We start from the raw sequence: 25,726 nt of genomic DNA, 5'->3' as shown, positions 1-25,726 counted from the left end.
GTTCGAACACTGGAATGTGAGATATAATCTACACCTCGATTAGGTTTATAGAATTTGTCAATATTTCATTGAATTTTGCATCATTATTTCTATATAGCCTACACTTTCTCGTTCTGAACTTCTAGCATGAGTGTGGCTTTGTGACAATGATCAACAGCAGCTGCTTACCGATTTGTCAGCTCCAACGCAGTTCCACCTCCGACACTGCCAAAACATCAGCTATGCGTGTCAGCTCTCGCCGGTTAACGCTTGATTTGATTGAATCTAGGCCTCAGTGTCTTTTTCTATGTCATAACGATTTATAAATCAAACACACCACTCTATACTGTAGACAGGTCTATTGTTTTGATTAAATTAATTTACTTTCAGTTTTGACATTTTATTCAGAACTTAGTCAAAGTTAATATAATGTCACAACCAGTATTCAATCAAATATTTTCCTCAAATAAGCATTTTCCTATCATCACAAATCATTTTTGCACTGATGTATGTATTCTTTTCATTTTGCAAGAGCAACTGGCTCTATTTTCACATATCAAATTCAAGTTCAACCTTAAATAGCAAGGAGGACATTCACAAAAACAAACCACCATTGTAAACATACCACTTTTTTTTAAACCCAATTAAAAAATGTATGAAGATCAGATTCATGCATGGTTAAAACACAGGAACAAATCATATACACATACTGTATAGTAGGTTTCATAGCCTATGGATAATTTGATCTATATTGGGAAAACTTAGATGGTGAATTTACAGTTTTGGATACTTTTTTTGTGAATGATCCCCAAATGAAAACCTTTAGCAACGGACAACAAAAATTTGTGTTTCTTATTGGACATGTCCAGGTAGTCCCTCTCTGGTTCAGTCAGTTGTCTTCTGTTTGGTGCCTAATGAACACTGCCCTGTTACTGGTAAATAGACAAAAAGCTTTTTAAAAACTGCTGAGGTCAGGTGACTAAAGCACAGTATGTGCCATATGGGCTTGTCAAACACCCAAGGATAAAGTAAATCATATAAAATATAAAAGGCTGATGTAAATGGTGTGCAACTTTCCTCCAGGACCCGCCAATGTAGAACAACAGTTTTGTCTGTCTCTATATATAATATTAAAAATAATAAAATAATCACTGTTTTTTAAAATAATAAAACAGTACAAACGTAGAAAACAAAAATATTTTCTTTTGTAAGACTTAGAACAGACAGAGCAGAAAACTGCAAACTGAACTGAGTCTGTAAATGCACGGAGAGGAAAAAATGGAAAACGGTGCAAGCGTCCGTCCATCCTTCCGTCCGTACATCCTTTGTTCATTTAACCATTATTTTATCTTGCTCATTCTCCTTTTCATTCTCACTTTTTTTCATCCCTCTGTTCTGCACAGCAGACTCAATATGTTGGCTCAACCTTTCTGCAGCGTCACAGCAATGTTTCATAGCATCACAGAAACGTTGAGAGAACATTTCTTCAGAGCACATCTTATCCTTCATACTTCCAGCACGTCCCTCTGTCCAGATATTATGATGTATGGATTCGACCAATTTCTTGTCTAATGGCTGAAAGAGAACACAAAATTGAGAAAATCACGTGTGCGTGTGTGTGCGTGTTCTGTAGAGAATGGGTACTGGAGGACAGCATTATCACTGAACCTTCATCTATTTCAAAAGGAATGTGGTTTACTATGAAGAAGTAAATAGGTGAACTGTATGCCTAGCATCATCTTAGGACATAATTAATTAGAATACCTTTGTTCGCCGTAATGGAAAAACTGAATTGGACTACAGAAAGTGTATAGAACATGAATAGGAAGGACCTTAGTCAGTTTGCAGGTAAATTGCTCACTGATGCTGGCAAGCCTTTTCAACAACAACAACATGCATAAACACTCTGTATCACCTACCATTAATGATCTCATCTTTCACCTTCTGCAATTCACGTACAACTTCCTCCAAGATTTCCTGTGGGGATAAAAAATACAGTTTATATTTTCTGCTTCTCTCACAATACTTTTATTCCATTAACGATTGAAGAATGCCAATCTGTTCCATCCAATATGTATTACAGTTTTGAAATGAGATTTGTACCTGCTTCATCCTGTCAAAGTCTATGTCTCCTTCACTGCCCACTGGTCGCACCCTGCAAAACAACCAACCACAGGGATGATTGGAAATTATTGCTAAATATTTCATAGTAAATTAAAACCTATACAGTACATTAAAGCAGACATTTTCTACAGCTAATGACAAGTGACAAGCAACATTCATCCTTGATTATTAGATGAAGGTACAGTATCTTATATTGATATAGCATGGTGGTGTTAGCAATGTAAGGCAGCAATCCATTCACTGTTTATTAAGGCGATAAATCCAAATTGTCGGGCCATGTACAGTACCAGTCAAAAGTTTGGACACACCTACTCATTCAAGGGTTTTAATTTATTTTTACTATTTTCTACATTGTGGAATAATAGTGAAGACATCAGAACTATGTAATAACACATATGGAATTATGTGGTAACCAAAAAAAGTGTTAAACAAATCAAAATATATTTTATATTTCAGATTCTTCAAAGTAGCCACCATTTGCCTTAATGACAGCTTTGCACACTCTTGGCTATCTCTCAGCCAGCTTCATGAGGTTGTCACCTGGAATGCATTTCAATTAACAGGTGTGCCTTGTTAAAAGTTAAGTAGTGGAATTTCTTTCCTTCTTAATGTGTTTGAGCCAATCAGTTGTGTTGTGACAAGGTAGGGGTGCTATACAGAAGATAGCCCTATTTGGTAAAATACCAAGTCCTTATTATGGCAAGAACAGCTCAAATAAGCAAAGAGAAACGACAGTCCATCATTACTTTAAGACATGAAGGTCAGTCAATCGGGAACATTTCAAGAATTTTAAAAGTTTCTTCAAGTGCAGTCGCAAAAACCATCATACGCTATGATGAAACTGGCTCTCATGAGGACCGCCACAGGAAAGGAAGACCCAGAGTTAGCTCTGCTGCAGGGTATAAGTTCATTAGAGTTACCAGCCTCAGCAATTGCAGCCCAAAAAAATACTTCACAGAGTTCAAGTAACAGACACATCTCAACATCAACTGTTCAGAGGAGACTGCGTGAAATCAGGCCTTCATGGTCGAATTGATGCAAAGAAACCACTACTAAAAGAGACCTATAAGAAGAAGAGACTTGCTTGGGCCAAGAAACACGAGCAATGGACATTAGACTGGTTGAAATCAGTCCTTTGGTCTTATGAGTCCAAATTTGAGATTTTTGGTTCCAACCTCCGTGTCTTTGTGAGACGCTGAGGAGGTGAACAGATGATGTCCGCATGTGTGGTTCCCACCGTGAAGCATGGAGGACGTGGTGTGAGGGTGCTTTGCTGGTGACACTGTCAGTGATTTATTTAGAATTCAAGGCACACTTAACCAGCATGGCTACCGTAGCATTCTGCAGCCATACGCCATCCCATCTGGTTTGCGCTTAGTGGGACTAAATTTAGTGGGACTATAATAACAACATTTGACTAGTACTGTATATTATCATCACAAGCTTCCTCAATGCATTAAGCAAACACTCCCATGGTTCTTGTTTCCCATTGAAAATACTGAGAATATATTTCAGTGTCTCGGGTTTACCGAGGACGGTGCAACAAACAAAAAAATCCAGTCAGTGGCAGTCCTGTGGGCGAAAACAGCTTGTTGATGGGAGGTCGAAGGCAAGAATCGTGCAAGCTAATAGGCGGGCCACAAATGGCAAATAACGGCACAGTGCAACAGTGGTGTGCAGAACAGCATCTCGGAACGCACAACTCGTCGATCCTTGTCATGGTGGGGCTATTGCAGCAGACGAACACACCGGATTCCACTCCTTTCAGCTAAAAATAAGAAGCTGCTGCTCCAGTGGGCATGCAGTCATCAACACTTGACAATTGAGGAGTGGAAAAACATAGCCTGGTACGACGAATCCTGGTTCCTGTTGCATCATGCTGATGGATTTGGTGTAAGAAGCATGAGTCCATGGCCCCATCCTGCCTGGTGTCAACGGTACAGGCTGGTGGCGGTGGTGTAATGGCCTGGGGAATATTTTCCTGGCACACGTAAGGTCCCTTGATACCAATTGAGCAAAGTTTCCATGTCCCAAATAATTCCGGCTGTTCTGGAGGCAAAGGGGGGTCTGATCCAGTACTAGTGGGTGTACCAAATAAACTGGCTACTAAGTGCATATCTCCTCATCTAAGAGAACATAATGCAATGTAATATGAACCTCTCAATAAATCCCCTTATTTACCTAAAGCTATAGCCTGGTCCCAGATCTGTTTTGCTGTATAGCCAACAACTGCCATAGGAGTTGGCTATACAGATATCACAGATCCAGAACCAGGCTAAACAGTTACTATGCCTCAGATGAGCAAATCCACACTTATCAGTAAAATCCCACATATAAAAAATAATAATTTTACATTTCATTTGTATATAGTGCTTTTATTACAGTGTAATCTACAACACTAAATAGGCAAAATAATAAAGTAACAATATAACATATCAAATAACATATGCAGTGCCTAGAGAAAGTCTACGCAAGTCTTCACATTTTGCTGCCTTAAAATTAAATCTAAAAAGGGATTCAATATAATTTCCCCCCCTTACAGATCTACACAACGTATTCCACATTTTCAAAGTAAAAGAAAGTTAGAGAACATTTACCAAATTTATTAACAAATTAAAAATATAAGATGTCTTGATTGCATATGTCTTCACACTCCAGAGTTAATACTTGGTGGAAACATCTCTGGCAGCCATTGTTAACCCAACCAGGTTAAATGCAGAAGACACATTTCAGTTGTACAACCTACTAGGTATCCCCCATTATTGTTTGCCACATTTCAATAATACATTATTAGATTTTTCCATTGTGTTAATAATGGGCGGATTGATTGATTTCCACGTTTTTTATTTAAGAAAATTCAAGATGAGAAGAGAATTGTCCAGCCCATTGGGTATTTAACTACACCCCCATATGCCATGTGTTGAAATATGCAGACGGACAGATTAGAAGTAAGTTTACATTGTAATACTTCTGACAGCCAACTTTCTAGCTCCGTTCATAACTTTTAGACTTTCCCAGAAAGCATGGATTATTGAATCATGTTCATTTTACCCTTAAGACATGACTCTGCCGTTGTGCTGTAGAATTTGTGAATGTTGTCGCTTGTATAATAAATTATATACATTAGTTTATACAGGATTTAGCATACATTTTTGTTAACTGTAATTTCGTTAGATATGCTCCAACATTCGCTCCATCTTGTGCCAACATCAGTTCTTTTTAAGGCTTGGTTACAATAGTTTATATATTTTTTCCTAAGTGATTTTCAGTTGGATATGCTTTGCTCTCTGCATGGTATTCTATATCTTACTTATCATATGAACATCATTTTCTGACTCAAAAAATATTTTCTCAAGGTTGCTCTGATGTCAAAAAGATTTCAAAATGAAATTTTGTGATATGTAACTTTTAAGTTGCATGTACTGTATTTGAAAATATCTACATTGGTTAGTCCAAAATTGCTTTTTAATTCTGTCATGGAAATACATTTATTTCCTGTTACCATGTCATTTACGGTTTATATGCCTTTAGTTTTCCATGTGGACCAATGTATCAGTGAATTCTGAAAAGCTACCCAATGATTGTTCCATAGCGTTGTGTTTTTAAGGAGTGATATTGGTTCTTGTAGAAATACATTTTATTTTTCTTCCATATTGTTACAGTGTTCTTAACTATGAAGTTGCTAATGTTCTTAGCTTTATCCTTTGAAAATAGACTCGTAAAAAATGTATGAGGATGAGCATGCGCATCTTCAATATTTACCCATTGTTCCTCTTTAGTGCATTTAACTAGTGAATTGATACAATTCCAATTCTGGAAAGTTAAAACCACCCTCAGACTTTATTGCCTATATAAAAGTCTTATGACAGAGTATACTTTTTTAAAGAATATCTTCGGTGGGGTAATTGGTATTACTGAAAATAGATACAGAAACTTTAGGAGCCATGCTCTGCTGAATAGGTTTATTCTACATGTAAGATGTATAGGAAGATCATTCCATTTGATTAGATCTGTTTTGATATTATTCAGTAATGGAAAAAAGTTCTGTATATATTTGTTGTTACAATCTAAGCTTGATGCCCTCACTCTCACACAAATGATCAATGAACCGACCAGGTACAACCCCAAATCTGTAAACACGGGCACCCTCATAAATGTCATCCTAACTAACTTGCCCTCCAAATACACCTCTGCTGTTTTCAATCAAGATCTCAGCGATCACTGCCTCATTGCCTGCATCCGTAATGGGTCTGCGACCAAACGACCACCCCTCATCACTGTCAAACGCTCCCTAAAACACTTCTGCGAGCAGGCCTTTCTAATCGACCTGGCCGGGGTATCCTGGAATGACATTGACCTCATCCTGTCAGTAGATGATGCCTGGCTATTCTTTAAAAGTACCTTCCTCACCATCTTAAATAAGCATGCCCCATTCAATTTTTTTTTAACTAGGAATAGATATAGTCCTTGGTTCACTCCAGACCTGTCTGCCCTTGACCAGCACAAAAACATCCTGTGGCGATCTGCATTAGCATTGAATAGCCCCCGTGATATGCAACTTTTCAGGGAAGTTAGGAACAAATATACACAGGCAGTTAGGAAAGCTAAGGCTAGCTTTTTCAAACAGAAATGTGCATCCTGTAGTACTAACTCCAAAAAGTTCTGGGACACTGTAAAGTCCATGGAGAATAAGAGCACCTCCTCCCAGCTGCCCACTGCTCTGAGGCTAGGAAACACCGTTACCACCAATAAATCCACTATAATTGAGAATTTCAATTAGCATTTCTCTACGGATGGCCAATGCTTTCCAACTGGCTACCCCTACCCCGGTCAACTGCCCGGCACCCTCCACAGCAACCCGCCAAAGCCCCCACAATTTCTCCTTCACCCAAAACCAGATAGCTGATGTTCTGAAAGAGCTGCAAAATCTGGACCCCGACAAATCCGCCGGGCTAGACAATCTGGACCCTCTCTTTCTAAAATGATCTGCCAAAATTGTTGCAACCTAAACTGCTACAGACCTATATCTATCCTACCCTGTCTTTCTAAGGTATTCGAAAGCCAAGTTAACAAACAGATTACTGACCATTTCGAATCCCACCGTACCTTCTCCGCTATGCAATCTGGTTTCAGAGCTGGTCATGGGTGCTCCTCAGCCACACTCAAGGTCCTAAACAACATCATAACCGCCATCGATAAGAGACATTACTGTGCAGCCGTATTCATCGACCTGGCCAAGGCTTTCGAATTTGTCAATCACTAGATTCTTATTGGCAGACTTGACAGCCTTGGTTTCTCATATGATTGCCTCGCCTGGTTCACCAACAACTTCTCTGATAGTGTCAAATCGGAGGGCCTGTTGTCCGGACCTCTGGCAGTCTCTATGGGGGTGCCACAGGGTTCAATTCTCGGGCCGACTCTCTTCTCTGTATACATCAATGATGTCGCTCTTGCTGCTGGTGAGTCTCTGATCCACCTCTACGCAGACGACACCATTCTGTATACTTCTGGCCCTTCTGTGTTAACAACCCTCCAGACGAGCTTCAATGCCATACAACTCTCCTTCCGTGGCCTACAACTGCTCTTAAATACAAGTAAAACTAAATGCATGCTCTTCAACCGATCGCTGCCTGCACCTGCTCGCCCGTCCAGCATCACTACTCTGGACGGTTCTGACTTAGAATGTGTGGGACAACGACAAATACCTAGGTGTCTGGTTAGACTGTAAACTCTCCTTCCAGACTCACATCAAACATCTCCAATCCAAAGTTAAATCTAGAATTGGCTTCCTATTTCGCAACAAAGCATCCTTCACTCATGCTGCCAAATATACCCTCGTACAACTGACCATCCTACCTGTCCTCGACTTCGGTGATGTCATTTACAAAATAGCCTCCAATACCCTACTCAATAAAGGATTTTTGGTGGTGTTCCTAAGCCAGGATTCAGACACGGCTAAGACATCCGGGTTGGCAGAGTGTGCTAAAGCAGTGAGTAAAACAAACTTAGGGAGTAGGCTTCTAATGTTAACATGCATGAAACCAAGGCTTTTACGGTTACAGAAGTCAACAAATGAGAGCACCTGGGGAGTGGGAGTGGAGCTAGGCACTGCAGGACCTGGATTAACCTCTACATCACCAGAGGAACAGAGGAGAAGTAGGATAAGGCTACGGCTAAAGGCCATAAGAACTGGCCGTTCTAGCACGTTCGGAACAGAGAGTAAAAGGAGCAGGTTTCTGGGCACGATAGCATAGATTCAAGGCATAGTGTACAGACAAAGGTAAGGTAGGATGTGAGTACATTGGAGGTAAACCATTGCATATGTAGGAGGTGGAACTAAATGGTTGGTTAAGGCATATTGAGCAGGGCTAGAGGCTCTACAGTGAAAAAAGACAGTAATCACTAACCAGGCCAGTAATGGACGAGGCATATTGATATTAGAGAGAGGCATGCATAGCCAAGTGAACATATGGGTCCAGTGAGTGGTTGGGCTGTCTGGGGACACGGCGATTCAGACAGTTAGCAGGCCGTTGCTAACAAGCTAATAGTTAGTAGACCGGGGCTAAACAAGCTAGCAGTTAGCAGACCGGGGCTAGGCCACTCCAGGACCTTAATGTGCTTCTTCTTGAGCCACTCCTTTGTTGCCTTGGCCATGTGTTTTGGGTCATTGTCATGATGGAATACCCATCCACGACCCATTTTCAATGCCCTGGCAGAGGGAAGGAGGTTCTCTCCCAAGATTTGACGGTACATGGCCCCATCCATCGTCCCTTTGATGCTGTGAAGTTGTCCTGTCCCCTTAGCAGAAAAACACTCCCAAATCATAATGTTTCCACCTCCATGTTTGAAGGTGGGGATGGTATTCTTGGGGTCATAGGCAGCATTCCTCCTCCTCCAAACACGGCGAGTTGAGTTGATGCCAAAGAGCTCCATTTTGGTCTCATCTGACCACAACAGTTTCACCCAGTTGTCCTCTGAATCATTCAGATGTTCATTGGCAAACTTCAGACGGGGATGTATATGTGCTTTCTTGAGCAGGGGGACCTTGCGGCGCTGCAGGATTTCAGTCCTTCACGGCGTAGTGTGTTACCAATTGTTTTCTTGGTGACTATGGTCCCAGCTGCCTTGAGATCATTGACAAGATCCTCCCGTGTAGTTCTGGGCTGATTCCTCACCGTTCTCATGATCATTGCAACTCCACGAGGTGAGATTTTGCATGGAGCCCCAGGCTGAGGGAGATTGACAGTTCTTTTGTGTTTCTTCCATTTGCGAATAATCGCACCAACTGTTGTCACCTTCTCACCAAGCTGCTTGGCGATGGTCTTGTAGCCCATTACTGCCTTGTGTAGGTCTACAATCTTGTCCCTGACATCCTTGGAGAGCTCTTTGGTCTTGGCCATGGAGGAGAGTTTGGAATCTGATTGATTGATTGCTTCTGTGGACAGGTGTCTTTTATACAGGTAACAAACTGAGATTAGGAGCACTCCCTTTAAGAGTGTGCTCCTAATCTCAGCTCGTTACCTGTATAAAAGACACCTGGGAGCCAGAAATCTTTCTGATTGAGAGGGGGTCAAATACTTATTTCCCCCATTAAAATGGAAATCAATTTATTACATTTTTGACATGCGTTTTTCTGGATTCTTTTGTTGTTATTCTGTCTCTCACTGTTCAAATAAACCTACCATTAAAATTATAGACTGATCATTTCTTTATCAGTGGGCAAACGTACAAAATCAGCAGGGGATCAAATACTTTTTTCCCCTCACTGTATTTGCCGCTGGTGGGACAGACAATGAAATCAAGGTGTATTTTTAACCATGTAAAGTACAATTCAACATTAGAAAACATTCTTGGTCCATGTGCTGGGATATAAAGGAAAACAATGTATTCTTATATATCAGGACTCCTACACCTCTGCTGTTACTACAGTAGGCGGCAGCATAGGCTTCTCCAACTCAGCTCCTCTTTAAATATTCCTTTTCTCCTTTTTTTAAATGTAACCCTTGCAAGAATGTGGGCTGAGCAGACATAAAAACAATTGAAAACCAAGCAAAGTAGGTCTTTGTACTTGAGACGCTATGCCTTTTTAGGGCTCTCACCCACAAACACAAACATCCATAGAACAATTATTGAAAATGATTGACTTACAATGCCTTCGGAAAGTATTCAGACCCCTTGATTTTTTCCACATTTTGTTACATTACAGCCTTATCCTAAAATGAATTAAATTGTTTTTTCCCCTCATCAATCTACACACAATACCCCATAATGAAAAAGTGAAGCGGCGACTCTGGGATGCTGGCCTTCTAGGCAGAGTTGCAAAGAAAAATCCATATCTCAGACTAGCCAATAAAAAGAAAAGATTAAGATGGGCAAAAGAACACACACACTGGACAGAGGAACTAGAAGGCTAGCACCCTGGAGTCGCCTCTTCACAGTTTATAATAGTTTTTTTTATTATTATCATCATCATCATCATCATCATCATCATCATCATCATCATCATCATCATTATTATTATTATTATAAGAAAATTGCTACCTCTTTTTCCTCACCAATTTCATCGTATCCAATTGGTAGTTACAGACTTGTCTCATCGCGGCAACTCCTGTAGGGACTCGGGAGAGGCGAAGGTAGAGAGCCGGGCGTCCTCCAAAACACAACCCAACCAAGCCGCACTGCTTCTTGACACAATGCCCACTTAACCCAGAAGCCAGCCGCACCAATGTGTCAGAGGAAATACTGTACACCTGGCGACCGTGTCAGCGTGCACTGCACCCAGCCCGCCACAGGAGTCGCTGGTGCGCGATGGGACAAGGACATCCCTGCCGGCCAAACCCTCCCCTAACCCGGATGACGCTGGGCCAATTGTGCGCCGCCCCATGGGTCTCCCGGCCGCGGCCGGCTGCGACAGAGCCTGGACTCTAACCCAAAATCTCTAGTGGCACAGCTAGCACTGCGACGCAGTGCCTTAGACTACCTTGCCACTTCACTGTTGACATTGAGACTGGTGTTTTGTGTAGATTGCTGAGGATATTTTACATTTAATCTATGTGGAAAAAGTCAAGGGGTGGTGAATACTTTCCGAAGGCACTGTACATGCTATACTTCCTCTTTTATATTGGTATTTTCAGTGTCAATGTATCTTATTGGCACCTGCTAATTCTATAGTTACTTCCTAGAGTAGAACAGTTACTTGTGGACAATAGAGTCCAGATTTTACTGGGGGGAGGGGGAAAGAATATTGTCTCAATTTACGATAAGCTGGTCTTAGGCATCACTGTATGTAGCCTAGTATGCTTATCACTTTTTTCGCGCTTCTTACTCTCCTCGGGGCATAGATCAGCTTTAATATTGCAGATTGTATTTCTAAAATTTTTTAAATATTTTTTCTTATGTATTATTTTCCCCTAACCCTGCCTTCCAACACTTCCCTAATTGGAGTTAACTAATAAACAACAATACTTAGGCTTCTTCCTACAGCTTATACATATTATATAATTAAGCAATAAGGCATGAGGGGGTGTGGTATATGGCCAATATACCATGGCTAAGGGCTGTTCTTACGCACAACGCAATGCGGAGTGCCTGGATACAGCCCTTAGCCGTGGTATAATTGCCATATACCACAAACCCCGAGGTGCCTTATTCCTATTATAAACTGGATACCAAAATTATAAGAACAGTAAAAATAAATGTTTTGTCATACCCGGTCTGATATACCACGGCTGTCAGCCAATCAGCATTCAAGGCTCGAACCACCCAGTTTATAATATATAATTTCCATTATTGTGTTTTATTTTTAAAAATATTATTGTGTTATTATTTTCCCCTAATGTCACGACGGTGACGGATGGTGGCGCCCCTCCTCGGCCGGGCGGGGCTCGGCGGTCGTCGTCGCCGAACTACTAGCTGCCATCGATCCCTGTTTTGTTTCACTTTCGTTTGGTTAGGTCTAGGTAGGCACGCACCTGTTTTGGGTTAGTCATTAGAAAGGGGGGGTTATTTAGGTTAGCGTAGGATGTATGGTTTTTGTACGTGATTGTGTTTCTCTGTTTGCTTCGCTTGGCGACACTCTGATTTAGTATTTTGCAGTAGTGCGTGTGTTTGCACCAACAGTGTTTTGTCCCCCGTGTTTGGGGCACCTTGTTTTGTTGTGCGCTTTGATCGCTGTTTTGGGAAGGCTTGTGTTTTTGCCGTTGTGCTTATTAAAGCCACTACCCTGTATCGCAGCTTCCTGCATTTGATTCCTCACCCACTACACCCAAGCTTGACAGAAATCACGTACCCTAACGTAATGGAGTCAGCAGGAGCTTCAGCGCCAGCCATGTCCATGGAGGAAACCGTGGATCAACACTCTACCCTGCTCCACCGGCTGGGTAACGCCATGGATCAGGTGTTGGCGCGCCTGGAGAGCTGGGACCGACGCGCTCTCGGTCCCCCGAACGCGGCAGTCCAACAGCCTGCGCCCCCCCCAGCACCCACAGCTCCCAGTACCAGTGGGGTGAAACTCGCCCCCCCCAGGGAGTACGATGGAACGGCCGCTGGGTGTAAGGGCTTCTTACTCCAGTTGGAGTTATACCTGGCGACCGTTCGTCCCCCTCCCTCGGGGGAGGAGAGCGTCAGCGTCCTCGTCTCCTGTCTCACGGTAAGGCCCTGGAATGGGCAAACGCCGTGTGGGACAGTCCGGACTCAGCCAGGGACAACTACCCAGAGTTCACCCGCCGCTTTCGGGCAGTATTCGATCATCCCCCGGAGGGGAGAGCGGCGGGTGAGCGGCTGTTTCACCTGAGGCAGGAGACGAGGAGCGCGCAGGATTTCGCTCTCGAGTTCCGGACCCTGGCCGCGGGAGCAGGGTGGAATGAGAGGGCCCTTATAGACCACTACCGTTGTAGTTTGAGGGAGGACGTCCGCCGGGAATTAGCCTGTCGGGACACGACTCACACACTGGACCAACTGGTGGATCTGTCCATCCGACTGGACAATCTGCTGGCCGCCCGCGGACGTCCGACCCGGGCCCTGCTCATTCCACCCTCCAGCCCTCCTGCTCCCACGCCTATGGAGATAGGGGGGGCAGCAGCCAGGAAGACTGGAGGGGGGGGGTCGCTCCTGCACCTCATGTGGTCGCAGAGGGCACACTGTGGACCGGTGCTGGGGAGACTCCCCTAGGAGTCCAGACGGCAGGCAGAGCGCTCCTTTGACACCTCAGGTGAGTCAGCACCAGCCTCACCCAGAGCCCCCTGTACGTCACATGTATGTGTCAGTGTCTTTCCCTTGTTTCTCCCCTCACTCCCGGTTTAAGGCGCTAGTCGATTCAGGCGCAGCAGGGAGTTTTATGGACCGTGGGGTCGCGGCTAAGTTAGGGATTCCCCTAGTCCAGTTGGACCAACCCTTCCCCATACACGCCCTAGACAGTCGACCACTAGGGTCGGGGCTGGTCAGGGAGGTCACTGTACCTCTGGTCATGGTAATGCGGGGGGGTCATGAGGAGCGGATTAGTCTTTTCCTCATCGATTCCCCAGCGTTTCCAGTGGTTCTAGGGATTCCCTGGCTAGCCACTCACAACCCTAAGATTTCGTGGGGACAGAGGGCTCTTAAGGGGTGGTCAAATGAGTGCTCGGGCAGGTGCATAGGAGTTTCCATTGGTGCGACTACAGTGGAGAGTCCAGACCAAGTCTCCACCGTGCACATTCCCTCAGAATATGCCGATTTGGCTATCGCCTTCAGTAAAACGAAGGCGACCCAATTACCACCTCATCGACGAGGAGACTGTGCGATAAACCTCCAGGTGGGCGCTGCCCTTCCTCGTAGTCACGTTTATCCCCTGTCTCAGGAGGAGACAGCGGCTATGGAGACATACGTCACTGAATCCTTGAGGCAGGGATACATTCGGCCATCTCACTCACTCGTCTCCTCGAGCTTCTTTTTCGTGAAGAAAAAGGAGGGAGGTCTGCGCCCGTGCATTGACTATAGAGGTCTAAATGCCATCACAGTGGGTTTCAGTTACCCACTACCTCTCATCGCCTCGGCGATGGAGTCATTTCACGGGGCGCGCTTCTTCACGAAATTGGATCTCAGGAGCGCATATAATCTGGTGCGTATCCGAGGAGGGGACGAGTGGAAAACTGCATTTAGTACCACATCTGGCCATTATGAGTACCTCGTCATGCCGTATGGGTTAAAGAATGCTCCCGCAGTCTTTCAATCCTTTGTGGACGAGATTCTCCGGGACCTGCTCGGTCAGGGTGTAGTGGTGTACATCGATGACATTCTGGTCTACTCCGCTACACGCGCCGAGCATGTGTCTCTGGTGCGTAAAGTGCTTGGGCGACTGGTGGAGCATGACCTATACGTCAAGGCTGAGAAATGTGTTTTCCAAACCAGCCGTCTCTTTCTTGGGGTATCGCATTTCCTCATCAGGGGTAGTGATGGAATGTGAACGCGTCTCAGCCGTGCGTAATTGGCCGACTCCCACCACGGTGAAGGAGGTGCAGCGGTTTTTGGGATTTGCCAATTACTACCGGAGGTTTATCCGGGGCTTTGGGCAGGTGGCGGCTCCCATTACCTCACTGTTGAAGGGGGGCCCGGTGCGGTTGCAGTGGTCCGCGGAGGCGGACAGGGCCTTTAGTCGTCTGAAGGTTCTGTTCACCGACGCCCCGGTGCTGGCGCACCCGGACCCCTCTTTGCCCTTCATAGTGGAGGTGGACGCGTCCGAGGCTGGGGTAGGAGCCGTGCTGTCCCAGCGCTCGGGCGCCCCCCCCAAGCTCCGCCCCTGCGCCTTCTTCTCTAGGAAGTTGAGTCCGGCGGAGCGTAACTATGATGTGGGGGACAGGGAGCTGTTGGCTGTGGTCAGAGCCCTGAAGGTGTGGAGACATTGGCTTGAGGGGGCGCACCACCCTTTTCTCATCTGGACTGACCACCGCAATCTGGAGTACATCCGGGCGGCGAGGAGACTGAACCCGCGTCAAGCCAGGTGGGCGATGTTCTTCACGAGATTTCGGTTTAACATCTCGTATATCCCAGGTTCCCGGAACACTAAGGCCGACGCACTGTCTCGTCTCCATGACGCCGAGGAACGGTCCACCGAGCCCACGCCCATCCTTCCAGCCTCCTGCCTGGTGGCACCGGTGGTCTGGGAGGTGGACGCGGACATCGAGCGGGAGTTACGGACGGAGCCTACTCCTCCGCAGTGTCCAGTGGGTCGTAAGTACGTTCCGCTCGGTGTTCGCGTTCGGCTGATTCGGTGGGCTCACACGCTTCCCTCCTCGGGTCACCCAGGGGTTGAGCGGACAGTGCGTGGTCTTAGTGGGAGATACTGGTGGCCCACCTTGGTGAAGGACGTGGGGCACTATGTCTCCTCCTGTTCGGTGTGCGCTCAGAGTAAGGCTCCCAGGCACCTGCCTAGAGGGAAATTACAACCCCTCCCGGTTCCACAACGACCATGGTCCCACCTGGCGGAGGATTTCTTGACCGATCTCCCGCCGTCTCAGGGCAACACTACGATCCTGGTCGTTGTGGACCGGTTTTCTAAGTCCTGCCGTCTGATTCCGTTACCCGGTCTTCCTACGGCCCTGCAGACCGCGGAAGCCTTATTCACCCACGTCTTCCGGCACTACGGGGTGCCCGAGGATATCGTCTCAGATCGAGGCCCCCAGTTCACGTCCCGAGTGTGGCGGGCGTTTATGGAGCGGCTGGGGGTTTCGGTCAGTCTGACCTCGGGGTTTCACCCCGAAAGTAATGGGCAGGTGGAAAGGGTAAACCAGGAGGTGGGCAGGTTCCTGCGGTCCTATTGCCAGGACCGGCCAGGGGAGTGGGCAAGGTTCGTGCCATGTGCCGAAATGGCTCAGAACTCTTTGCGCCACTCCTCCACCAACATGTCACCATTCCAATGTGTGTTGGGTTATCAGCCGGTCCTGGGGCCATGGCATCAGAGCCAGACGGAGGCCCCTGCGGTGGAGGAATGGGTGCAGCGCTCAAGGGAGACCTGGAACGCTGTGCAGGTATCCCTGGAACGAGCCAGGGAGTGACAGAAAGCGAGCGCTGACCGGCACCGCAGCGAGGCCCCCGAGTTCACCCCAGGGGAGAGAGTCTGGCTCTCGACCCGGAACCTGCCCCTCCGCCTGCCCTGCCGGAAGCTGGGTCCGCGGTTTGTGGGGCCATTTAAAGTCCTGAGGAGAATAAACGAGGTGTGTTACAGATTACAACTTCCTTCTTATTATCGTATTAACCCCTCGTTTCATGTGTCTCTCCTCAGGCCGGTGGTAGCTGGTCCGCTGCAGGAAAATGAGGTACGGGAGGTCCCTCCACCCCCCCTGGACATCGGGGGGGCCCCGGCGTACACAGTCCGATCCATCTTGGACTGCAGACGCCGGGCGAGGGGCCTGCAGTACCTCGTGGACTGGGAGGGGTACGGCCCGGAGGAGAGGTGCTGGGTACCGGTGGAGGACATACTGGACCCAGTGCTCACCCGGGAGTTCCACAGCCTCCATCCGGATCGCCCTGCGCCTCACCCTCCGGGGCGTCCTCGAGGTCGGCGACGGCGCGCTGCGGGAGCCGCGCGTCAGGGGGGGAGTACTGTCATGACGGTGACGGATGGTGGCGCCCCTCCTCGGCCGGGCGGGGCTCGGCGGTCGTCGTCGCCGAACTACTAGCTGCCATCGATCCCTGTTTTGTTTCACTTTCGTTTGGTTAGGTCTAGGTAGGCACGCACCTGTTTTGGGTTAGTCATTAGAAAGGGGGGGTTATTTAGGTTAGCGTAGGATGTATGGTTTTTGTACGTGATTGTGTTTCTCTGTTTGCTTCGCTTGGCGACACTCTGATTTAGTATTTTGCAGTAGTGCGTGTGTTTGCACCAACAGTGTTTTGTCCCCCGTGTTTGGGGCACCTTGTTTTGTTGTGCGCTTTGATCGCTGTTTTGGGAAGGCTTGTGTTTTTGCCGTTGTGCTTATTAAAGCCACTACCCTGTATCGCAGCTTCCTGCATTTGATTCCTCACCCACTACACCCAAGCTTGACACCTAACCCTACCACTCCTCCACTAATTGGAGTAAACTAATGGACAACAATACTTAGGCTTCTACTTACAGCTTATACTAATCCAATGCATTTTACATTAGTTAACTTTTTTAAATTTGTTTTAATTTGTTTTTAGTCCTATGCTTCAGCTCCCCTCAAGCCGTCCCATATATCTCTGAAAACCATCCAGTGTTGATTTCTAGTTGCCATATATTTTTCAACTGTGCTGTACTGTCACAAAAGTTCAGAATCTTTCTATTCTCATAGTTTCTACAGATTGTAAATTAAAGATGAACATTTTTACTAAGAGTATTATTATATTATTGATCAATTGACTATGGCCTTTCAAGTCGCCCAGTAGTGCCATTTGCAGAGTTAGCTCCAGGTAAATGTTAATTTCTTTTTGCCATTCCTGAACCTGCGACCAAAAACAAGCTACATACTGTAGGTACCAAAACAAGTGATCTAATGAGTCTGTCTCTTCACAGCAAAATCTGCTGAGCTGGGATGGTTGTATCCCTCATATACATAACATTCTATATCGGCTGCAAGAATTGTGTATAATAAATTCAATTGTCTTTGTATCAAGGATAAAGGTGTAGCTCTGAGGAACTAACAAGGTTAGCTAGCCAGCTGTATTCGTTCGTGCCGTTTTCGAAACGGCGTCAACACCATAACACCACAGCTAGCTAGCCAACTTATATTACATTTCATTACATTGGAACGATTTGATTAGTGTATTGTTAGCTAGCTACATAGTTGTATCTGCTGTCTTTGTATCAAGATAAAGGCGTAGTACAGAGTAACTATCGAGGTTAGCTAGCCAGCTACATTCTCTAACATAGTCAACAACGCACCCACTGCTAGCTAGCTAACCCTACCAGCTAGCTGTATCATTTTTAGTCAATAAGATTTTTGCAACGTTAGCTTAACTTTCTGAACATTCGAGATGTGTAGTCCACTTGTGTAGCTAGCAGGACTGACTGTGTTAGCTAGCCAATGTTTAATTACTTCTGCGTTATGAACTAGACACGGACACGAATGATCCATTGGTAGCTTGTTGTTACCAAGTATTGGCGTCATAGGACACGGTGCACTAGGTGGGTTTTCATGGAAGAATACTGTACCAAGTTATCTAGCGGAATAAACTAAGTTTGAGCCTATTCCTGGAAACATTGAACCACTGTAGTTTACATCAATTTAAATTTCTAGTGGTAGCTAGAAAAGTTATATTTTAGCGTTTTAGTGTATCAGTAAATTGTTAGTGAGGGAGGCCCTGCTCTCTCGCTTCCCCAGTTGTTTAGTTCATTTTTCATGCCAATCTCCTTTGCATTAGCGTAGCCTCTCCTCTAGCCTATCAACTATGTGTCGGTCTATCCCTGTTCTCTCCTCTCTGCACAGGCCACACAAACACTTCACATCGCGTGGCCGCTGCCACTCTAACCTGGTGGTCCCAGCGCGCACGACCCACGTGGAGTTCCAGGTCTCCGGCAGCCTCTGGAACTGCCGGTCTGCGGCCAACAAGGCAGAGGTCATCTCAGCCTATGCTACCGTCCAGTCCCTCGACTTCTTGGCGCTGACGGAAACATGGATTACCACAGAAAACACTGCTACTCCTACTGCTCTCTCCTCGTCTAACCACGTGTTCTCGCACACCCCGAGGGCATCTGGTCAGCGGGGTGGTGGCACTGGAATCCTCATCTCTCCCAAGTGGACATTCTCTCTTTCTCCCCTGACCGATCTGTCTATCTCCTCCTTTGAATTCCATGCTGTCACAATCACAAGCCCATTCAAGCTTAACATCCTTACCATTTATCGCCCTCCAGGTTCACTTGGAGAGTTCATCAATGAGCTTGACACCTTGATAAGTTCCTTTCCTGAGGATGGCTCACCCCTCACAGTTCTGGGTGACTTTAACCTCCCTACGTCTACCTTTGACTCATTTCTCTCTGCCTCCTTCTTTCCACTCCTCTCCTCTTTTGACCTCACCCTCTCACAAGGCAGGCAATACGCTTGACCTCATCTTCACTAGATGCTGTTCTTCTACTAATCTCACTGCAACTCCCCTCCAAGTCTCCGATCACTACCTTGTATCCTTTTCCCTCTCGCTCTCCTCCAACACTACTCACTCTGCCCCTACTCAGATGGTATTGCGCCGTCGCAACCTTCGCTCTCTCTCTCCTGCTACTCTCTCCTCTTCCATCCTATCATCTCTTCCCTCTGCTCCATCCTTCTCCAACCAATCTCCTGATTCTGCCTCCTCAACCCTCCTCTCCTCCCTTTCTGCATCCTTTGACTCTCTATGTCCCCTATCCTCCCGCCCGGCTCGGTCCTCCCCTCCTGCTCCGTGGCTTGACGACTCATTGCGAGCTCACAGAACAGGGCTCCGGGCAGCCGAGCGGAAATGGAGGAAAACTAGCCTTCCTGCGGACCTGGCATCTTTTCACTTCCTCCTCTCTACATTTTCCTCCTCTGTTTCTGCTGCTAAAGCCACTTTCTACCACTCTAACTTCCAAGCATCTACCTCTAAGCCTAGGTAAGCTCTTTGCCACCTTCTCCTCCCTCCTGAATCCTCCTCCCCCTCCCCCCTCCTCCTTCTCTGCGGATGACTTCGTCAACCATTTTGAAAAGAAGGTCGACAACATCCGATCCTCATTTGTTAAGTCAAACGACACCGCTGGTCCTGCTCACATTGCCCTACCCTATGCTTTGACCTCTTTCTCCCCTCTCTCTCCATATTAAATCTTGCATCTTGTGATGGCCGGCCGCCCAACAACCTGCCCGCTTGACCCTATCCCCTCCTCTCTTCTCCAGACCATTTCCGGAGATCTTCTCCCTTACCTCACCTCGCTCATCAACTCATCCTTGACCGCTGGCTACATCCCTTCCGTCTTCAAGAGAGCGAGAGTTGCACCTCTTCTCAAAAAACTAACACTCGATCCCTCCGATGTCAACAACTACAGACCAGTATCCCTTCTTTCTTTTCTCTCCAAAACTCTTGAACGTGCCGTCCTTGGCCAGCTCTCCTGCTATCTCTCTCAGAAAGACCTTCTCGATCCAAATCAGTCAGGTTTCAAGGCTGGTCATTCAACTGAGACTGCTCTTCTCTGTGTCACGGAGGCTCTCCGCACTGCTAAAGCTAACTCTCTCTCCTCTCATCCTTCTAGACATATCTGCTGCCTTTGATACTGTGAACCATCAGATCATCCTCTCCAGCCTCTCCGAGTTGGGTATCTCTGGCGCGGCTCACTCTTGGATTGCGTCCTACCTGACAGGTCGCTCCTACCAGGTGGCGTGGCGAGAATCCGTCTCCGCACCACGTGCTCTCACCACTGGTGTCCCCCAGGGCTCAGTTCTAGGCCCTCTCCTATTCTCGCTATACACCAAGTCACTTGGCTCTGTCATATCCTCACATGGTCTCTCCTATCATTGCTATTCAGACGACACACAATTAATCTTCTCCTTTCCCCCTTCTGATAACCAGGTGGCGAATCGCATCTCTGCATGTCTGGCAGACATATCAGTGTGGATGACGGGTCACCACCTCAAGCTGAACCTCGACAAGACGGAGCTGCTCTTCCTCCCGGGGAAGGACTGCCCTTTCCATGATCTCGCCATCACGGTGGACAACTCCATTGTGTCCTCCTCCCAGAGTGCTAAGAGCCTCGGCGTGACCCTGGACAACACCCTGTCATTCTCCGCTAACATCAAGGCGGTGACCCGATCCTGTAGGTTCATGCTATACAACATTCGCAGAGTACAACCCTGCCTTACACAGGAAGTGGTGCAGGTCCTAATCCAGGCACTTGTCATCTCCCGTCTGGATTACTGCATCTCCCTGTTGGCGGTGCTCCCTGCCTGTGCTACTAAACCCCTACAACTCATCCAGAACGCCGCATCCCGTCTGGTGTTCAACCTTCCCAAGTTCTCTCACGTCACCCCGCTCCTCCGCACACTCCACTGGCTTCCAGTTGAAGCTTGCATCTGCTACAAGACCATGGTGCTTGCCTACGGAGCTGTGAGGGGAATGGCACCTCCATACCTTCAGGCTCTGATCAGGCCCTACACCCAAACAAGGGCACTGCGTTCATCCACCTCTGGCCTGCTGGCCCCCCTACCACTGCGGAAGCACAGTTCCCGCTCAGCCCAGTCAAAACTGTTCGCTGCTCTGGCACCCCAATGGTGGAACAAGCTCCCTCACGACGCCAGGACAGCGGAGTCAATCACCACCTTCCGTAGACACCTGAAACCCCACCTCTTTAAGGAATACCTGGGATAGTATATAGTAATCCTTCTAACCACCCCCCCCCCAAAAAAAGATGTACTATTGTAAAGTGGTTGTTCCACTGGATATCATAAGGTGAATGCACCAATTTGTAAGTCGCTCTGGATAAGAGCGTCTGCTAAATGACGTAAATGTAAATGTAAAAACTCTACGTTTTGTGTATAAGTTCATACATAAACCATGTGCCATGGAATCGGCACATCAAAAATCTCTTCCCAACTATTTTGCAACCTGTATAGCGCAGCTGTCAATTTATTGGTCCTTAAATGAAACTGGTATACTTATTTTATTTATCACAATTTTCTTTAACCAATTTGGTCTTTAATGTAGGGTCAACAGACAAGTTCCTTACCTTCTTCCCCTTCCACTTGCCTCTTCCATTGTTGCAGTATTGCTGCAATCAGTTGGTGAGTTATGTCACTCATTCTGTTTTCTTGCTGGTCCAGTTCCTCTTCTAAAATTTGCTACTTTGTTTCAAGAAGGCCAATTTTGTTGTCCTGTTTGTCCAAGCATCCGCCCTGTATATGCATATCTGACACGATAGACTCTACTTTCCTTTCGTGATTGTAACAGTTAGTTTGTTTTGATGTTTTCCTGGATATCCTTTAGCTGGTCGTTATTTTCATCTCCAAGGTGTTCTTTGTATTTTCCTCTAAGGGAAGCCATGGCTTGTTGGGTTCGAGTGGGTTGCTTTACCCACAGATTGGTTCGCTGTTGTATATAACTGACCACTCACTCTCTCACGGTTGCTTGATGTATCGACTTTAGAGGCTTAATTTAAACTATATTGTCTGGCTTCTTCATATAATCACAGTTGACAGTACAAAACAGACCTACTGTCCTATCGGTACACGCATGCGCCTCTCAAAAGGTGATTCTAACATGTATTGACTCAGGGGTGGGAATACTTATGTAAATTATGCATTTTTCTATTTAATTTTCTATACATTTCCATGTATTACCAACATCTTTTTACTTAGTTATTATGGGGTATTGTGTTTTTTTAATCCATTTTGAATTCAGGCTGTAACAACAAAATGTGGAATAAGTCGAGGGGTATGAATACTTTCTGAAAGCACTGTATGTTGTGCAATGCTGGTAGAATCTTATTCCAAATGATTCTCAGCTGTAATGTCTGACAAAGGTTCTTCCATCAAGTATCAGCTCTGGGTTGTGAAGACATCTGCAATCAAGACATCTTTTTTTTTTACATTTTGTATTACTTTCTTTCATTTTGAAAATGTGAAGTAGATTGTGTAGATCTGTAGGAAAAAAATCTAATTAAATCCATTTTTAGTTAACATGTTAAGGCACTAACATGTGAAGGGGTGCAAGGGGTGTGTAGACTTTCACTAGGCACTGTATCCCTTGTCATTGTGCCACTAGATCTTTTAAAAGGTTTGGGAGCCCCTATCAAACAGATGACGATACTAACCTTAATACCAGTGAAGACTTGTCTACAGAGTTTGCTCGGTCCCATGGATTCTTCCCAGCACCTAGAAGGAGAGACGATCACAATTAGAAGAGACTCACTTTAAAAAGCAACATCGCTCTATACAGCCAATAAAACATATAATGGTTAGACTCAGAAAAATGTGGAGGCAAGAGTGTGTATACCTGTAGAGTTCTGCCCTGGCTTGGGATCCTCCTATAATGGAAAATGAAAATGGATGATTGTGTGTGTGTGTGGAGATATATATATATATATATACACACACACACGCGCACGCACGCACGCATCAGTCAAAAGTTTGGACACCAACTCATTCAAGGGTTTGTCTTTATTTTTTTTTACCATTTTCTACATTGTAGAATAATAGTGAAGACATCAAAACTATGAAATAACACATATGGCATTATGTACTAACCAAAAAGGTGTTAAACAAATACAAATATATTTTAGATTTTAGTCTTCAAAGTAGCCAAGCTTTGCCTTGATGACAGCTTCGCAAATTCTTGGCATTCTAGTATTGTTAGTATCGTCATTTGGGGCGGCAGGTAACCTAGTGGTTAGAGTGTTGGACTAGTAACCGAAAGGTTGCAAGATCAAATCCCTGAGATGACGAGGTAAAGAATATGTTCTTCTGCCCCTGAACAAGGAAGTTAACCCACTGTTCCTAGGCTGTCATTGAAAATGTGGGAAGTCTTGAAGGACTTCCCACATATACTGAGCACTTGTTGGCTGCTTTTCCTTCACACTGCAGTCCAACTCATCCCAAACCATCTCAATTCGGTTGAGGTCAGGTGATTGTGGAGGCCAGGTCATCTGATGCAGCACTTCATCACTCACCTTCTTGGTCAAATAGCTCTTAAACAGCCTGGATGTGTGTCACTGGACAGCTCTCAGCTGTGCTTCCCTTTGTAGTTTGTAATAGTTTGCAAGCCCTGCCACATCCGACGAGCGTCGGAGCCGGTGTAGTACGATTCGATCTTAGTCCTGTATTGACCCTTTGCCTGTTTGATGGTTCATTGGAGGGCATAGTGTGATTTCTTAGAAGCTTCCGGGTTAGAGTCCTGCTCCCTTTAGCTCAGTGCGAATGTTGCCTGTAATCCATGGCTTCTGGTTGGGGTATGTACATACAGTCACTGTGGGGACGACGTCATCGATGCACTAATTGATGAAGCCAGTGACTGATGTGGTGTACTCCTCAATGCCATCGGAAAAATCCCGGAACATATTCTAGTCTGTGCTAGCAAAACAGTCCTGTAGCTTAGCATCTGCTTCATCTGACCACTTTTATTATTGACCGAGTCACTGGTGCTTCCTGCTTTAATTTTTGCTTGTAAGCAGCTTTCAGGAGGATAGAATTATGGTCAGATTTGCCAAATGGAGGGCGACAGAGAGCTTTGTACGCGTCTCTGTGTGTGGAGTAAAGGTGGTCTAGAGTTTTTTTCCCTCTGGTTGCACATTTAACATGTTGGTAGAAATGAGGTAAAACGGATTTAAGTTCCCCAGCATTAAAGTCCCCGGCTACTAGGAGCGCCGCCTCTGGAGGAGCGTTTTCCTGTTTGCTTATGGCGGTATAGAGCTCATTGAGTGCGGTCTTAGTGCCAGCATCGGTCTGTGGTGGTATGTAGACAGCTATGACAAATACAGATGAAAACTCTCTAGGTGTGGTCTACAGCTTATCATGAGACACTCTACCTCAGGCGAGCAAAACCTCAAGACTTCCGTATATATTGTGCACTTGTTTAAAAATATACATAGACCACCACCCCTTGTCTTACCAGAGGCTGCTGTTCTATCCTGCCGATAGAGTGTATAACCCACCAGCTGTATGTTGTCAATGTCGTCGATCAGCCACGACTTGGTGAAACATAAGATATTACAGTTTTTAATGTCCCGTTGGTAGGATATGTGCATTATGTTCTTCCAATTTATTATCCAGCGATGGTACGTTGGCCAATAGGACCGATGGCGATACCTCTTCCATCTCTTTCTCCTGCAAATGATAAGGATGAGGGCCTGTTTGGGTGTCTGGAGTAAATCCCTCTCGTCCGACTCATTAAAGAAAAATTCTTCATCCAATTCAAGGTGAGTAATCGCTATTCTGATGTCCAGAAGATTATTGAGGTCATACGAGACGGTAGCAGCAACATTATGTACAGTTGAAGTCGGAAGTTTACATACACTAAGTTGACTGTGCCTTTAAACAGCTTGGAATGATGCCATGGCATTAGAAGCTTCTGATAAATGATGTCAATTAGCCTGACATCCTTTGAGTAATTTACTCAAATGATGTCACCTCCAATTTACTGAAATTATGTCAAATGATGTCAATTAGCCTATCAGAAGCTTCTAATGCCATGGCATCATTTTCTGGAATTTTCCAAGCTGTTTAAAGGCACAGTCAACTTAGTGTTGACTGTGGATGTATTTCAAGGCCTACCTTCAAACTCAGTGCCTCTTCGCTTGACATCATGGGAAAATCAAAAGAAAGCCAAGACCTCAGAAAAAATTGTAGACCTCCACAAGTCTGGTTCATCCTTGGGAGCAATTTCCAAACGCCTGAAGGTACCACGTTCATCTGTACAAACAATAGTACGCAATTATAAACACCATAGGCAACGCAGCTGTCATACTGCTCAGGAAGGAGACGCATTCTGTCTACTAGAGATGAACGTACTTTGGTGCGAAAAGTGCAAATCAATCCCAGAACAACAGCAAAGGACCATGTGAAGATGCTGGAGGAAACAGGTACAAAAGTATCTATATCCATAGTAAAACGAGTCCTATATCAACATAACCCGAAAGGCCGCTTAGCAAGGAAGAATTCACTGCTCCAAAACCGCCATAAAAAAGCCAGACTACGGTTTGCAACGG

General features: G+C 45.8%; 1 protein-coding gene across 6 annotated transcripts in view; it reads right to left on the bottom strand.

The window, feature by feature from the left end:
• Positions 1-362: 362 nt before the first annotated feature.
• The window catches only part of LOC115162646 (ena/VASP-like protein), a 100,092-nt gene continuing 74,728 nt past the window's right edge, over positions 363-25,726 (bottom strand). For all 6 annotated transcript variants that reach the window (XM_029714132.1, XM_029714131.1, XM_029714133.1 and 3 more), the window contains 5 exons: positions 23,020-23,050; positions 22,838-22,898; positions 2,083-2,134; positions 1,899-1,956; positions 363-1,554 (listed from right to left, as the gene is read on the bottom strand). In XM_029714132.1, coding sequence (XP_029569992.1) covers positions 1,517-1,554; positions 1,899-1,956; positions 2,083-2,134; positions 22,838-22,898; positions 23,020-23,050 — 240 coding nt within the window. In that variant the 3' untranslated portion in view covers positions 363-1,516. The remainder of the gene's footprint in view (positions 1,555-1,898; positions 1,957-2,082; positions 2,135-22,837; positions 22,899-23,019; positions 23,051-25,726) is intronic.

Source organism: Salmo trutta, chromosome 25, assembly GCF_901001165.1.
Source record: "Salmo trutta chromosome 25, fSalTru1.1, whole genome shotgun sequence".
Taxonomy (NCBI): domain Eukaryota; kingdom Metazoa; phylum Chordata; class Actinopteri; order Salmoniformes; family Salmonidae; genus Salmo; species Salmo trutta.
Note: the sequence above shows the minus strand (reverse complement) of the source record. Positions and strands in the feature narration are given on the sequence as shown.